The sequence below is a fragment of the Meles meles genome, chromosome 7, assembly GCF_922984935.1.
Source record: "Meles meles chromosome 7, mMelMel3.1 paternal haplotype, whole genome shotgun sequence".
NCBI lineage: Eukaryota > Metazoa > Chordata > Mammalia > Carnivora > Mustelidae > Meles > Meles meles.
Genome location: NC_060072.1, coordinates 6,871,525 through 6,887,268, shown reverse-complemented (window position 1 = coordinate 6,887,268; position 15,744 = coordinate 6,871,525). Strand labels below are relative to the sequence as shown.

General features: G+C 43.9%; 1 protein-coding gene across 1 annotated transcript in view; it reads left to right on the top strand.

Moving 5' to 3' along the window:
• Positions 1 to 15,744, top strand: part of MEI1 (meiotic double-stranded break formation protein 1) — a 76,227-nt gene that overhangs the window by 10,520 nt on the left and 49,963 nt on the right. Inside the window, exons 8-14 of the mRNA XM_046012678.1 lie at positions 5,592 to 5,706; positions 6,406 to 6,522; positions 7,696 to 7,795; positions 7,918 to 8,052; positions 11,622 to 11,736; positions 12,611 to 12,702; positions 13,537 to 13,678. Of these exons, the coding sequence (XP_045868634.1) occupies positions 5,592 to 5,706; positions 6,406 to 6,522; positions 7,696 to 7,795; positions 7,918 to 8,052; positions 11,622 to 11,736; positions 12,611 to 12,702; positions 13,537 to 13,678 (816 nt within the window). The remainder of the gene's footprint in view (positions 1 to 5,591; positions 5,707 to 6,405; positions 6,523 to 7,695; positions 7,796 to 7,917; positions 8,053 to 11,621; positions 11,737 to 12,610; positions 12,703 to 13,536; positions 13,679 to 15,744) is intronic.

The following is a 15,744-nucleotide window of genomic DNA, read 5'->3' as shown; positions in this document are numbered from 1 at the left end:
TATCTAAGGTTTCCAAGGTGTTTTCTTCCTGGCCCAAACAATATGCTATTAGAGTACTGGATGTACAGTTGACCCTTAAACAACACAGGGGATTGGGCACTGACTACCCTTCCATGCAGTTGAAAATCCACGTATAACTTTCAACTCCCCCAAAACTTAATTACTAATAGCCTGCTGTTGACCAGAACCCTTACTGATAACAATCAATTAACACATATTTTATATGTTATATCTATTATATTCTTTATGTTTACAATAAGGTAAGCTAGAGGAAAGAAAATGTGATTAAGAAATTCATAAGGAGGGGTGCCTGGGTGGCTCAGTGGGTTAAGCCTCTGCCTTCGGCTCAGGTCATGATCTCAGGGTCCTGGGATGGAGCCCCACATCGGGCTCTCTGCTCAGCAGGGAGCCTGCTTCTTCCTCTCTCTCTTCCTGCCTCTCTGCCTGCTTGTGATCTCTCTGTCTCCGTCAAATAAATAAAATCCTAAAAAAAGAAATTCATAAGGAGGAGAAAATATTTATAGTACTGTACTGTATTTATTGAAAAAAATCCATGTGTAAGTGGCCTGTGCAGTTCAAACCCATATTGCTCAGGGGTCAACTATAGGCTTTATTTTAGTTGTGAGTCCTTATATACACACCTTCTCCTTAACATCTAGGCTGGCTGATAATGCAGAATACAGGCATCAACAGAAACAAAGCTATCTCGGTTATTTTAGGGATAAAACAACTTGCTAGAGCCCTCTTTCTCTGGACCCTGCATTCCCTTCAGCCTTGTTAACCTGTCTCTTCCACCCCACACAGCCCAGTGCTCCAGCCGTATGTAACTTCTCCCTGGCCTTGCGTGTGTCAGGACGTCTTGTTTCTGTGCCTGTGTAGATGCTCTTCCCCTTTGCCTTAAAACTTTTCCCCTCTCCTTTGTCTGTTGATTCTTCAAGGCCTGTAGGGTTCCCTTGTCCTCTTGGTTCCTTTAGGTAGAATGTGCCTTATGTCACAGCACTTACTTCACCATATTGTGGTTGTTCTACTGGGAGTTTCTTTAAGGCAGAACCTGATTTGGCCGTTATCTCTCTGCAGTGCTCAGCACAGGGCTTGGCAGAACTACTTATCCTCATCTGATAGTGGGGATATCACTGATTGACCAGATTGTGGGACTCCTTCTGCAGGAAGGAGGAGGAGCTCTGATCAGAAGTGGGAAAGGGCAGTTGGGGGTAGATAAGGTAGGTATTAGAAAGCCAGCGTAAATTGCTCCTCCTTGTTTCTGTGGGATGCCTCTAGAAGGGTCCACTCAGGGCCTGTGAACTCTGAAGAGCAAGTCCTATGTCTCTGAACCAGAAGATCTCATATTGGGTTCTTTTCTGTGCTCATTTTGTTGCTGCCATCAGGGAGTCCAAGGTACCGTCTAGTTAGAACATTTGATCTTAAGCTCAGCAGGGCACAAGCTCTTATGGCCTCACCGTGTACCAACAAAGCACAATGGTGGCAGGGACAGATGAGAGCACTTCTCTAGGGAACAGGGCTTTGTAGAGATAGGATTCTTGGTTTAGGGGTCCTGTCCTCCATTCACATATGGAGACAGTTCTTCTCTTGACAATTTTGGGTGATCAACATATTTTACTACAGCAACCAGCGAGGTTGTGGCTACGGTGAGATAAGGGAGGCACCTGCCTCAGGTGCACAATTTAAAGGGATGCTAAAAAACTCAGCAATCAAGACAGATAGTATTTCAGTGCAGTATTTTTTTTTTTAATCAATGCAAAAAATTCATAATGAACAAAATACCAAAATTTTAAATAAAGAGAAGACTGACATGTATTCTTTTACGGCTGTTCTGACATTTTTGTCAGCGTCTAATGCTACTCCTTCCTGCTTTGGCTGATAATCAACTTATTCTTCCAAAATTCAGGTCCCTAGAAATATATTGTCAAAGTTTGTGTCCCTGCTGTTGCAATGTTGATTCATTCATTCAGTCTGATACATACTGAGCACCAATGTGATATGTCAGTCACTGTGTTAGGCACTGGGAATATTGTGGTATATAAATAGATGAGTTCCTTGTCTTTGCACAGTCTAGTGGGGAAGGCAGGTTATGAACAAGTAAATGAAAAAGCAAAGTAACTCTTATTTTGCTACAAAGGAAATAAAGAGGAAACGAGATAGTGAGGAAGGCCAGGTATAGGCTGAGGGGTCAGGCAGGGCCTCTCTGAAGGGTCAATGCTTGAGCTGACACTTGAGGAATTAAAGTGAGCCGGTGACCAGTTGTAGCTCAGTGAAACTGAAAATAGACTAATGAATAAATAAAATAAGTAAGTAAGCCAGTGATACGAAGAACAGGTAGAAAAGCATTTCAGGCAGATAGAATAACAAATAAAGGCCAGAGGAAGGGGGACGTTTGATGTGTTCCAGAAGCAGACGGAGGCCAATGGGATGGCTGGTGGGTAGAAAGTGAAGTGGCCAGAGATGAGTCTAGAGATTAAGGAGGGAAAATCGTGCAAGTCCTGATGAGTTATGGTAAATAATTAGGACTTTTTTTAAAAAAAGATTTTATTTATTTTACAGCGAGAGAGGGAATACAAGCAGGGGAAGTAAGAGAGGGAGAAGCAGGCTTCCCCCAAGAAGGGATCCCCATGCAGATTTCGATGCCAGGACCCTGGGATCATGACCCGAGCCGAAGGCAGATGCTTAACAACTGAGCCACCCAAGCACCCTAGGCCCTTTTTTCTTTTTAAAGATTTTATTTATTTATTTGACAAGGTGGTGGGGAGCAGACAGGACAAGCAGAAGGAGCAGGAGAGGAAGAAGCAGGCTCTCTGCTGAGCAGGGAGACTGACTGACATATAGGGCTCAATCCCAGGACCCTGGGATCATGACCTGAGCTGAAAGCAGATGCTTAATTGACTGAGCCACCCAGGTGCCCCAATTAGGACTTTTTGTCTATTTTAATTTATTTTAATTTTTACTTTTAAAAAAAATTTTTTTTAAATTTATTTATCTATTTTTTATTTATTTATTTTCAGCATAACAGTATTCATTGTTTTTGCACCACACCCAGTGAATATTTATTCATTTGAGAGAGAGAGGGAGAGAGAACACCAGCAGGGGGAGAGGCAGAGGGAGAGGGAGAATCAGACACCTCACTGAGCAGGGAGCCTGACACAGGGCTTGATCCCAAGACCCTGGGACCGTAACCTGAGCCAAAGGCAGATGCTCAACCATGGGAGCCACCCAGATGCCTATAGGATTTATTTATTTTTAAGATTTTATTTATTTGATAGAGATTACAAGTAGACAGAGAGGCAGGCAGAGAGAGAGAGAGAGGAGGAAGAAGGCTCTCCACTGAGCAGAGAGTGGGACACGGGGCTTGACCCCAGGACCCTGGGATCATGACCTGAGCCGAAGGCAGAGGCTTAACCCACTGAGCCACCCAGGCGCCCCCTAGGATTTTTTTTTTAAAGATACATTTTCATAGTTAAGTTTGTGTATGATGGAAAAGTAGGATTGGAGTGTTTTTTTTTTTCTCAACATAATAAGGAATATGCACTTTAAACCAAGAATCATTGTTTTACTTAAGAGTTAAAGAGCATTTTTCTAAGATTTTTTTTCACATTTTTAGCAGCTCTGAAATTGGAAGACATTTTACCATCAATAGTGTGTCATAGTTTAATTATAGCTCTTTTTCTTTTAGTGGCATATAAAATAATGGTTTGCCTTACATCAATAGCATCTTGAAATACATGTCATTTTCTATATAAAAGAGAACAAGATAAAGATTAAGACTATTTAGAAACTCTTTCACATACTAATAGAAAAGCTGGTCAATTGTGTTCTTTTTTAAGCCTGACGTGACTGAGATGGGTTTATTTAAGCTTACAGCCCTCAGATGGGTCTCTACCAGGTATGAGCGTGACTTGGTCCTTTTCTTCTGAAGCTCTAAAACCAGACATACTCTCTTTTGTCTCATGTTATATGTTCTACTCACCATTTTCCCATAGGAGGCCAGTTTCTCCTACACTTAAAGTCCGCAGTTGCAGTTAATCCTTTCCCTGATTTTTTTTTAAAGAAGGTTTTATTTTTTTAAAAAAAGATTTTATCTATTAGAGAGCAAGCGCCCGCGAGGGAGAGGGAGAGAGAATCTGCAGCAGACCACACCTTGAATGCAGAGCCCAGTGTGGGGCTCAGTCCCATCCCGTGAGATCATGACCTGAGCCAAAACCAAGTCGGATGCTTAACTGACCGAGGCACCCAGGTGTCCCCTTTCCTTGATTTCTGAAAGTGTCACAGGACTCCTAATAGATATGGTGTCCAGTAGGAGTTTGGATGTTACTCAGAGTATAATGGAAATTCACTGAAATATTTTTTTGAAGATTTTATTTATTTATTTGACAGAGAGAGAGAGAGAGAGATCACAAGTAGGCAGAGAGGCAGGCAGAGAGAGAGAGAGAGAGAGGAGGAAGCAGGCTCCCTGCTGAGCAGAGAGCCTGAAGCGGGGCTCCATCCCAGGACCCTGAGACCATGACCTGAGCCGAAGGCAGAGGCTCAACCACTGAGCCACCCAGGCGCCCCAACACTGAAATATTTTGAGTAGAGAAATAACCTAATCTAAAATTTTAGTGGAGGAGGCATCTCTCCTGTAGGAAAACTCCTATATTTGGACGTGGCCGACCTGGGTTTCTGCCTTAGCTTTGCCGCTTATTAACTATGTGGCCTGGAGCAAGTGACTTAACCTCCATGAGCTTTAATTCCTTCTTCTGTGGGCTGAGTCTCCAAGACCACCCCGAGGTTCAATGATTGCTAGGAGGACTCAATAGATAGTCTTATTTAATACAGATGCAAAGCAAAATGGATACAAAGCAAAATCAGCAGAGGGAAAAGGCTTATGTGGTAAAGTTCCGGAAAACTAGGCACAGGATTCTGAGTCCGCTCCCGGTGGAGTCAGACAAGGATGCACTTTCTTCCTTCAGCAATGAATTGTGGCAGCACACGTAAGATGGTGCCTGGCAGGGAAGCTCGTTAGAGTCTCAGTGCCCAGAAATTCTATTGGGGGCTGACTAGTCACCTTGGCACGCTCTACCTAGCACATATCAAAATTCCAGACTCACAGAAGGATGGCAGGTATTCAGCATGTAGACTGCATTGTTTGTACAGAGAGTAGTCACAGAGTCACTATTACTGGTTCTGGGAGTGGCGGGAGCTCTCCCGAGATCCAGCTTCCCAAATCCAGTCAAAGATGAACTTTGCAGACAGCCATTTCTAAGGATAACAGCCTCATGCCTGCATTGTTAGTTCTTTTCAGCACACTCTGTAAAGTGAGACTCACAGTAGAACGGTCCCTTGATACCTTTCAGGCTTGTTGCAAGCATCAAAACCAGACGAGGGCTGTGAAAATACTTTTGTCAAGGAAGGCCCAAACCCTTCTTGGTGATGGTTTTAGTGTTCTTTGATGCCATTATGTTCTTTTGTTCTGTTTCCCACCCGCTGTTCTTCATAGAGACCCTTTCCATAATCTGTAGCTCTCCCCCAGCACCACCCTTGTGCCTGACGCTGGATGGGCCCTCTGTCACTGTAGCACTTTTCGTTGCCTGTTTCTCCAGCTTCTCCTCTCTAGAGATGAGACTCTGCAGGTGGCCAGTGCCCACTGTATGACTGCAGTGCTGGTCCACTCCCCTCTGAAGCATGCCCCAGCCTTCATCCATGCCGACATCCCAGGTAGGGAGCTCCTTCTAATCTTCTCTTCTGAGGACCGCAGAGTTCTGACTGGAGACCCTGGAGTCACAGCAGCAGCAGCAGCTGTCCTATTGGGGTTTTTTTGGTAATGCGTACTGGAGAGATAGGTTGACGGCAAGCTCAGTTGTACAGGAGAGACTCTGAGAATAAGGCCTCATTAAGTGAATCCTCTTGCTACAGATTCCTTATAATGACCTTGACCATCTAGGGGTAGCACCTAGTGTGGGGTGATGGAAAGAGGCCACATTTAGGTCCTCAACTTGGCTGTTTCATGGATAAGGAAATTGAGAATCAGAGAAGGGAAATAACTAGTGTCAACTTATAAGGCTAGTCACTGGCAGAGAAGGCTATGCAGTCAAGCCTTTCTGGCTCTAACAACTTCTCTCTGCATCATGCTGTTACCCACCCTGGGTTTTAAGAGACCTGAGTTCCAGTCGAACCTCTGCCATTAACAATAGCTCTTTCTGGGTCTCAGATTCCTCACCTGTTAAAAAGATGACGTTAGACCATAATCCTGAGGTCATTTTCCAGGTTTATCTGTGAATTCATGATCACATCTCATGGAGTGTGTGAACAGACGTAATAGGTGTGAGATGTTGAATAGATCCAAGCCCCTAGCTGTAGTGAAGGGATCGTGGTCACAGGACTGTCATTTATTGTTTTCTCCCCTCTCCCGGCCAGAGTTCCTCTTCGAGCACCTTTCCTCTTCCAGCGAAGTGCTTGTCTGGTCCAGCTACAACTGCTTGGTACTCCTGGCAGAAGAGCCACTCTTCTTTTCCAAGTGCCACACGGTGTACGGTTGGTAGTGGGAGGCCTACCCTAGCTCTGGTAGGGTGGTGGTCGGCACTTTTTTTTTTTTTAAGTAGGCTCCATGCCCAGTATGGAGCCCAGTGCAGGACTTGAACTCATAACCCGGAGATCAAGACCTGAGCTGAGATGAAGAGTCAGATGTTTAACTAACTGAGCCACCCCACAGCCCCCCCCCCGAGGGTGGTCAGTACTTTGAAGGTGAGTAGCAGTAAGAATGGTGGGGGGCTGGCTTACACCTTGGAGGGAGTGCTGGGTCCAGTCATTTCCATCAGCCCAAACTCATTACCAGATTCCATGTGCAAGCAGGGACATCCGGACAGTTCCCATCGCTGATTAGCAGAAGTCTGTTTGTTTGGCAAGAGAAAAGTACTCCTATTAGCCCCTGAATGAATTCCTCCTGTACCTTAAGAATAACTTTACTCAGTCTTGGATTCAGTCTTTTCCTGTCCTCCAGATATGTGTCCATCTAGTTAGTCCCTAAGTTTAGCCTATTCATTCTTTCATAGTTTTTTGAAACTGTCCCTTCTTCCTTCCTGGTGTTTTTTTTTTTTTTTTTTTTTTTTTTTTTGTCTGGGACTTTTTATATCATGTCTGGATTTTTAGACTGGACACATTCGGTCATTCATTTTATATTCTATGTTCCTGTACTGTGCCAGGCACCAGGCTAGGACTTAGAGATTTAGTGATACCTAGAACGTGGCCCCTGTCCCCTGAAGGGGAGAGAAATGCAAATGAGCCAATTAGGGCTCTGCCAAAGGGAAGTATAGGAGGTGTGGGAGCTCACTGGAGGCCCATAGCTCTGCCTGAATGGATTAGGGAAGGCTTCCAGGAGGAGTGGAGGTCTGACCCGATTCTTTGAGAAGGAATGTGAGTGTGTCTAGTGGAAAAGGCACAACTCAGTCAGTAGACATTTACTAAATACTTCAAGTACCAGGGACTATGCTATGTCTTGTGCTGAGTTTCAGGGAGACAGAGATGAATCAGATAATGGCCTGCCCTCGAAGATCTCACAGTCCCATCCCCTCCATTCAATCGTGTCAGGGCCCCTCCATGAGGGGCCACCAGCAAATATGTGCTGTCCAAAGCCTCTCACTTCTCCTGGGCAGGCCGTGAAGGAGCTACCAAGCACTGATCCCTGGCCTCTGTCATCATTTTGAGTAGGGATCGAGTCAGTGGTGAGGAGCCTACAGGGAAGCCTCCGGATGAACAACACAGAGCTGCATAAGCAGGGCCTGCTGCTTTTTGCCGAGATCCTCACTCGGTGAGCAAAGTGATGGGGTGTCAGGCCTGTAGGGGCCAGACTGGAGAAGGAAAGATGTGTTTGTTCTTGGCTGTGTCCATGATAGGCATTAACTTATTCATTGATCATTTACCATTTCTCAGGCAGCCAGAGGAGATTAAGCTGTTTACCAGCTCAGCCATGTGTAGAGATGCTGGCCGAGCTCTCCAAGAAGCAGTAAGCAGCCCTGTGCTGGAGGTGGCTGCTGAGGCAGTGAAGGCCATTTCCGCCTTTCTGAGGTGAGAGACCCAGGCAGACTGAACTTTCCACCTCTGTATGCCCCGTGGGCCAGGTCAAGCCAGGGAAGCTTCCAGGCAGTACTTGTCTTGTAGGTCAGGGAAATTTTCTTCAATTTTTTCCTTTCCAGTACTCTATTTACTCTACTGTCTTTCTAGAACTGCTGTTCAAATGTTGGATCTCGACTGGTCCTCTAATTTTCTTTGTTTTCTGACAGTTTTACATATTTTTGTCATTATGCAGTAGTTTCTGGGAAATTTTCTTGACTTTATCTTTCAACACTTCTGTGTGTCTTATTTTTTGCTTTCATATTTTTAATTTGGAAGAGTTCTTCCCAATTCCCTGTATTTTTTTTTTAATTTTTAATGTAAGCTTTACATCTAATGTGGGGGTGAGCCTCATAATCCTGAGATCAAGAATCACATGTTCCTCTGACTGAGCCTGCCAGGTGCCCCACTTTCATGTTTTCAAATAAAATTTTATTCTGTTTATTCTGTGGATGTAATTTTTTAAACATTTCAGTCTTCTGTTTTAGTCCAGAATTTGCCCCTATTTCCTTTCTACAAATTGTTCTTTCTGCCTGAAATGCTCTTCCTTAAAATCTTTGCACCACTGGCTTCTTCCCATCATTCAGGTCACATTCAGAGCATCGTTCCCTAACTGACCTATTAGGCTGTCATAGCACCTACCAAACATTTGAATAGTTCTTGTTTATTCATTCGTTTTGTGTCTGTCCCCACTATAATATAATGTCCAAGTGATCAGGGACCATGTCAAGTTTTCTCACAACTGTATGCCTCACTCCTGAAAGCGTATGAATGAAGGATGTCAAAATAGATGGTAAAACTAAGTGATCCTAGAGTCAGGATGGTAAAGTATTCCTTAGCAAGATGCTTGATATCTTAAAAAAAAGTAATGGAGAAAACTTGTATTTATTTGTGAAATAACTTTTACTTTATTTCCATGTTTTCCTTTCCAAAAATCTTACAAACTAATATATTCAAACAATAAAAAATAAAATATATAAGTTTATAATGAAAAAGAACAGTTCCCTGTCCCAGTTTCTAAAGAAAATGAATTGTAACTCATTTTGGTTTTAGTTCTGGTGATTATCTCCCTGCACCTAAACAATATGCTTATAATTCTGTCACTTTATCAATTTAGGACATTATTCATTGAGTCACCAATAAGAAAGATCAAGATTTAGATCCTATTATTTTGTCTTCTCTACATTTCCTTGGCATTTTTGCTAATTAATATTTAATTTCTTCAAATCTTTAAATGGTATACTTAAAACTTGTATTTCTTGTTTCCTCAGCTTCAAGTAGTATCTTTGACTTCCTCCTTGATTAGCTGAGTATATTAGCATCTGACTTTTCCTTTCTCCTCCCCACCTTCTCCTTCTCAGTGTTAGTCAGCTGTACCTTTAATTTTACATGGTCAAGGTTGTTAATATTTATAGTCTCTTCTGTAACCATATTTAAGTCTTTGTGATTTGACTGTAGGTGGGGTCTAAAAATGGAAACATAAAATAACATTTACATTACAATGATTTCAGTCTGTCTCTTTTCCCCCTCTTTCCCCGGATCTGAATCTCTAAATCTGGGGCATGAATCCCAGTGAGTAAACTGACAGGGTATCAAAGGCACAGAGGCAGAACAGTGTCAATTAGAGGTGCCCAGGTAGAACTGGAAGTCTCCCAGGAAGCCAGTGCTTTGGGGGACTGGTAGCACCTTTGAGGCAGGAGGTGGGTGATGTTTGAGCTGTGCTAAGCGGGATAAGAGATTTAGGTTTGTGAGTGGGAAAGTGTAGGGATTACTTAGGGTACAGTAGCTAGTCTGGCCAGCAGGTTGTGTGGAGGAGAGTAATACATGAAGAAGCTGGGAAAGCACGTTGGGTCAGAATTGTGGAGAGTGCCAAGTAGAGGGCTGGTTATTAATCTTTAGATGATTTTATTTTTCATGTTAATTTCCCAGAATGTTTACTGAAGTGATCCCTCTGAAGTAGAGTGGTTCAGTAGGTCTCTGGGAAGCCCAATTGGAAGGAGGAACAAGGAATGAGAACTGCTGAAAAGAATTTAAAGAAGGTACCCAGGACTTGACAATCACTGTAGGACAGAAAGTTTAGAGCTTCTAGAAATGAAGAAGGAAAGGGGAAATCAAAGCTTAACTATATACAGTGAACTGAGTGCCTGTTAGAAGGCCTAACAGATTACTCTCAGTGTTCAAAAAAGGCCCAGGGGATGAGGGTTGACATAGATTTCCCCTTAGTTATTGCACTGGCTTGAATAGCATCCCTCTAAAATTCATGCCTACCTATAGCCTGTGAATGTGACCTTATCTGGAAATGAGGTCACACAGTGTCAGCTGGTAAATCCAGAGACTGGTGCCGTTATAAGGAGAGGGGGATTTGGACATACAGTGTAATAGACACAGGGAAGATGGCCTTGTGAAGAAGAGGCAGAAAGTGGAATGATGCAGCTATGAGGCAAGGAATGACAAGGATTGCTGGCACCACCAGTAGCAAAGAGGCAAGACAGGATTCTTCCCTAGAGCCTTTAGAGGGAGCCAACACCTTGATCTCCGACTTCTATCTCCCAAAACTATGAGAAAATAAATTTCTGTCACTATAAGCCATGCATTTTGTGATGATTTGTTATAGCATCCCTAGGAAACAAATACAGCTACCTTATACCCTGTCGAGTGGTTATTCATTCATTTAACATCTTTTTACATTTTTCATCAGTTTATAAGGCATCTAGTTCTGTTCAGGTAAAAAGATACAGCTGGTCTCTGGCCTCTTGGAGTTCACAGTTAGACTAATCTATGACTCTTGCCTCCCTGAATCTATGGAATATGAAAGTTCAGATGGACCCTAAGTGTTACTTTCCACATTTATGCCACACTCAGAATGATTCAATCTCCAAAACTAGTTTCTAGTCTTTGCTTGTAATTTCTAAGAATGGGGAGCTTGCTCCACCTAGAATTTCCCCTTTACCTCTCTAGAGTTTGACTCGTAGGAAGTTCTTCTCTATTCTGAAATAAAGTCTGAGTTCTGATAATATTTCCCTATTGATCATGGTTTTCCTTGCCAAGGTAACAGCAAATTTGATCTCTCTTTCCCAAGAGAGCTTATTACTAATTTGAGGGTGGTGGCCATTTCATGTCTTCCTGCACCTTCGGTTCTAGATAGTATTTCTTTCTCCTCCATGAGAAAGCCCTCCGTCTCCTTAATAACATCAATGATAGTCCCAGCTGTCATTTACAAGGGCTTACTATCTATTAAGCATCATCATAACTGCTTGGCATACATTATCTAATTTGATCCTTAAAATAATTCTATGAGGAAAGTGCTATTACCTCTCATTTAATAGATGGCAAAACTGAGGGCTAGGGAAGGTGAGGACTATGCACAGAGTCACGCAGCTAGACAAGTATTGGAGCAAGGATTTTTATCAGATCCTAGACCCATGTTCTGATCCATCACACTGTCTCCCATTGCCTAAGAACATGAGGGTATCTTGGAATCCCCTTGCCTTACTCTAAGCTTGCCTTTGTCTCTCTGGCTGCAGGAAGGACCACCAGAGTGTCCCACCGGTGCAGTACAGGGAACTGCGGGCTTTGCTTGAAGCCATGCTGAGCCGCTGTGCCGATTTTTCCCAGACCCCGCTGAACAGGAGGCCCCTGGTCAGTACGCTGCATGCAGCCTGTTTCTTCTGGAGATCATGCTATGAGGTGTTTTAAGAAGATAATTCCCTTACCTTTATATACCTCTTTATAACTTTTTCTCATGCAAAAACATCTATAACGAGGTGTTATTTTTCTCCCCTAATGGCAGAGCTATGAAGCTTCATGATTGCTCTCCTCATCTTTGCAGATTTGGAAACTGAAGCCATAGGGTTAAATACTTTTTCTCTGAGGTCCGAAACTAGCGAGTATCTGAGTTTGGATAGTAAATCCCAGGGTGTTTGTACCCAGATCTACTATACTATACCTCTTTGTCTTTTATATCGTCTAAGCAGTTATGGTAAACATGCTCACAGAATGAGTTAAGGCTTGGTTTACTAGAATCTTGGAAAGTATCTGACCAATGTGCAATGTATTGAAATTGTTGGCTTTTAATGGCACACCACTTAAAATATCAGAAAGGATAAGGGTAATGTGAATGCTGGTTATGTCTTTCAAAATTAGCTTTGGAAATTAAGCTTATCACACCTGACAGGGTGGGATTTTTGTGTGTTTTGGAGCAACTAATACGGGCGTTAGAGCCAGTTAGGCTAATGTCCACCAGCTGGTGACAGCTTTCTGCATGTAATAGAACAGAGCCAGTCCTGTGGCTCACAGGGAGACAGATAGTTAATGTTCCCCTGCTGCCATTTTTTAAAGAGCTATTGGATGACTAGATTTGTGAGAATATAACCAAGATCCCCTGGAAAGGTTAGGTGTATGGGAACGCCAGACTCCAGTGCGGGGAGGAAGAGGTCTGTGGTCCTCCAAGCACAGTTTGAGACACAGAGTAGGTACTTGACTAAGAGATGCTCCCCTCTCCTTCTCACTTCAGGGCCATGCCTCCAGCAGAGATTCAGAGAGGGCCACTCTTCGAAGGGGAACGTTCCTTCTGAGCACTCTGGAGGGATTTAGAAATGCCTGCAGGTGAGGGACCAACCCTCTGTGGTCTGAGGCAGTATTGCGGAGGGTGGAGGTGGAGAAGAATCAGACTGAGGATGAAGTTCTAGAAGCAACACTTGATTTCTGATGCTTTGCTGCAATGCATAATGAGAGCAGCTTGGCAGGGGCAGAGGTTGGGGATGTGTGTGTGTGTGTGTGCACGTGCAGGGGTGTGTAGAGAAGGTTTGAGGAAGAGGAGCTAGAGTAGGAGGTCTCTAAAGATTCCCTCCTGGTGAAGTTTTTGTTACCGTTCAATGAGGTTCTGTCTCATTCAACTTTGTTACTCTTCCCAAATAACTTTGCCCAATAGGTGTTTGCTGAATGCTTGTTGGACTAATTTAATTTACAGTAACAAGTGTCTGTTGAGTCTACTCTGTGTCAGGCCTGTAGCTAGACAGTGGGAGTAGAAAGATAAGGTCAGATTGACTCCTGCCCCCAAGGAGCTTACAGTCTCTTGGGGAAGAGGCAGTTTTGTGTATGTATGTAGGATTCATTAGAGTGTCACAAATCTCGGGAAGGCATTCCTGGCAGAGAGACCCGCATCTGTAAAGGCAAAGAGATGTGAAACAGCAAGTGGCGTGGTGTGTTCGGGGAGGTACATGTGATAGGTCAGGAGAGTCCTACACTATGGGAGAGGGAGTGGGGAGCACACAGCTGGACGGGTGGCCAAGGACCAGGTCCTCTGTCATTGAGGCCTCTTGAATTTTCTCTAGATCTGATGATGGGGATACTTTCCCAGAACCCTGAGCTCTGGGAGGATGCTTCTGACCTTTATGTTGCATAGACAGTAGCGGATACACTCACATGTTGATTCCTTAGGTTGGCTGTGGAATTCCAGAGCGAGCCTTCAGCCCAGGAGAACCCATTCACAGCTCCCAGTGCCGAGAAGGAAGACACTTTGGAGGCCTTCTCCGAATTTCTTCTCACTGCCTGTGACTCCCTTTGTATCCCCATGGTGATGGTGGGTTCCCCTGAGCCACAGATAGCATGAAGTTTGGTAGGAGAGGGATTTGAGACTGAGCCAGGCCAAGAGACACAAGAATGCGGGTACTCACCTAGACCTTCTGACGGTCTTAGTGCTATTGTTCTTCAGACACTTTTCCTTTGGTTTTAAAAACAAAGTGTAGGGGCACCTGGCTGGCTCAGGCGGTAGAGTGTGCGATTCTTGGCCTTGGGGTTGTGGGTTTGAGCCCCATATTGAAATGACTTCAAAAATTTTTTTAAATCTTGGGGCGCCTGGGTGGCTCAGTGGTTAAGCCACTGCCTTCGGCTCAGGTCATGATCTCAGGGTCCTGGGATCTAGCCCCGCATCGGGCTCTCTGCTCAGCAGGGAGCCTGCTTCCTTCCCCTCTCTCTGCCTGCCTCTCTGCCTACTTGTGATCTCTCTCTGTCAAATAAATAAATAAATAAATCTTTAAAAAAAAAAAAAAAAAACCCAAGCCCCCAAACCCCAAAGTGTGGTATTTCATCGTACATTAACAAGAAAAAGTAGAAAGCAGTAGTAATATAATAAATAAGCAGTGTTTATGGCGTGATAAGTGCTTCATATTCATTACCTAATTCGGTCATCCCAGTGACTGTTGGAGATGGGTGCCATAACCGCCTCAATTTAAAGATGGGGTTGTCACGTTCCAGTAGTCGTAAAGCAAGCGTACGGCAGTGCTGAGATTCGAACCCATGCGTCTTTATGATGCGTGAAGAACAGTGGCGAGGGTCTGTGATTCAGGCTTCACTAAGGAACACACACATACTCTGTCAATGAAATTTGGCCACTCTGAAGAGAGACCTGAGCTTCGTTTTGAGCCGACTTGAGATGGGGGTGGTAGGAAGAGCTGGGTCCGGAGTGTCTGACGGCTTGGCTGACTTTGGGTGAGTCCTGCCTTCTTTGAGGTGAGCCTGCAGAGTGCCTTTTAGTCAGGGCGCCTCCGTACACCTACTTGGAACAGTAGGTGGCAGCAGGGAGGCATCCTCTGGTTCTGGAGGCAGCGACCTCTTGGAAGAAGCCTTTGAGCCGGCATGCGGGGGTCTTCAGGTGGGTCATGGTCAGGAGCCGTGGACTGCAAGCACGTTCTGATTGGCACTCACTAGCAGTAACACTTGGGCAGTTCACATTGGTTCCTCATCTGCTCTGTCCTCTTCCTTGACTTACAAAGTGTTAGAGTCAGATCTGGAACTGGATAGACTCTAAATACCACACTTTGGGGTTTGGGGGCTTGGGGTATTTTTTTTTTAAGATTTAAAAAAATTTTTGAAGTAATTGATAGAATTATATTATTCTTGCTTTCTACTTTTCTATATTTTATACATTTTCTTTAATGAGCATGTATTATATTTCTAAATAAAAACATTTTTTGTGGAGTGCCTGGGTGGCTCAGTGGGTTAAACCTCTGCCTTCAACTCAGGTGGGGAGCTTGCTTCCTCCTCTCTCTCTGCCTGCCTCTCTGCCTACTTGTGATCTCTCTCTCTGTCAAATAAATAAAATCTTTTTTTTTTAAGATTTTATTTATTTATTTGACAGACAGAGATCACAAGTAGGCAGAGAGGCAGACAGAGAGAGAGAGAGGGAGAAGCAAGCTCCCTGTCGAGCAGAGAGCCTGATGTGGGGCTCGATCCCAGGACCTTGAGATCATGACCTGAGCCTAAAGCAGAGGCTTTAACCCACTGAGCCACCCAGGTGCCCCAATAAATAAAATCTTAAAAAAAAATTTTGTTTAAAAACCAAAGGAAATATATCTATTAGAACCATGTCTCTGAGACCCCATTTTTTTTAAAGATTTTTTTTAAAGATTTTTTAGAGATTTTTTAAAAAGATTTTTAAAGATTTATTTAAGGATTTATTAATTAAAGATTTTTAAAGATTTATTCACAGAGGTCACATGAAAAATAAATGTAGGGCACCTGGGTGGCTAGTTGGTTGGGCGACTGCCTTCTGCTCGGGTCATGATCCCGCAGTCCCGGGATCAAGTCTCGCATCGGGCTCCCTGCTCAGCAAGGAGTCTGCTTCTTCCTCTGACCTCTCTCCTCTCA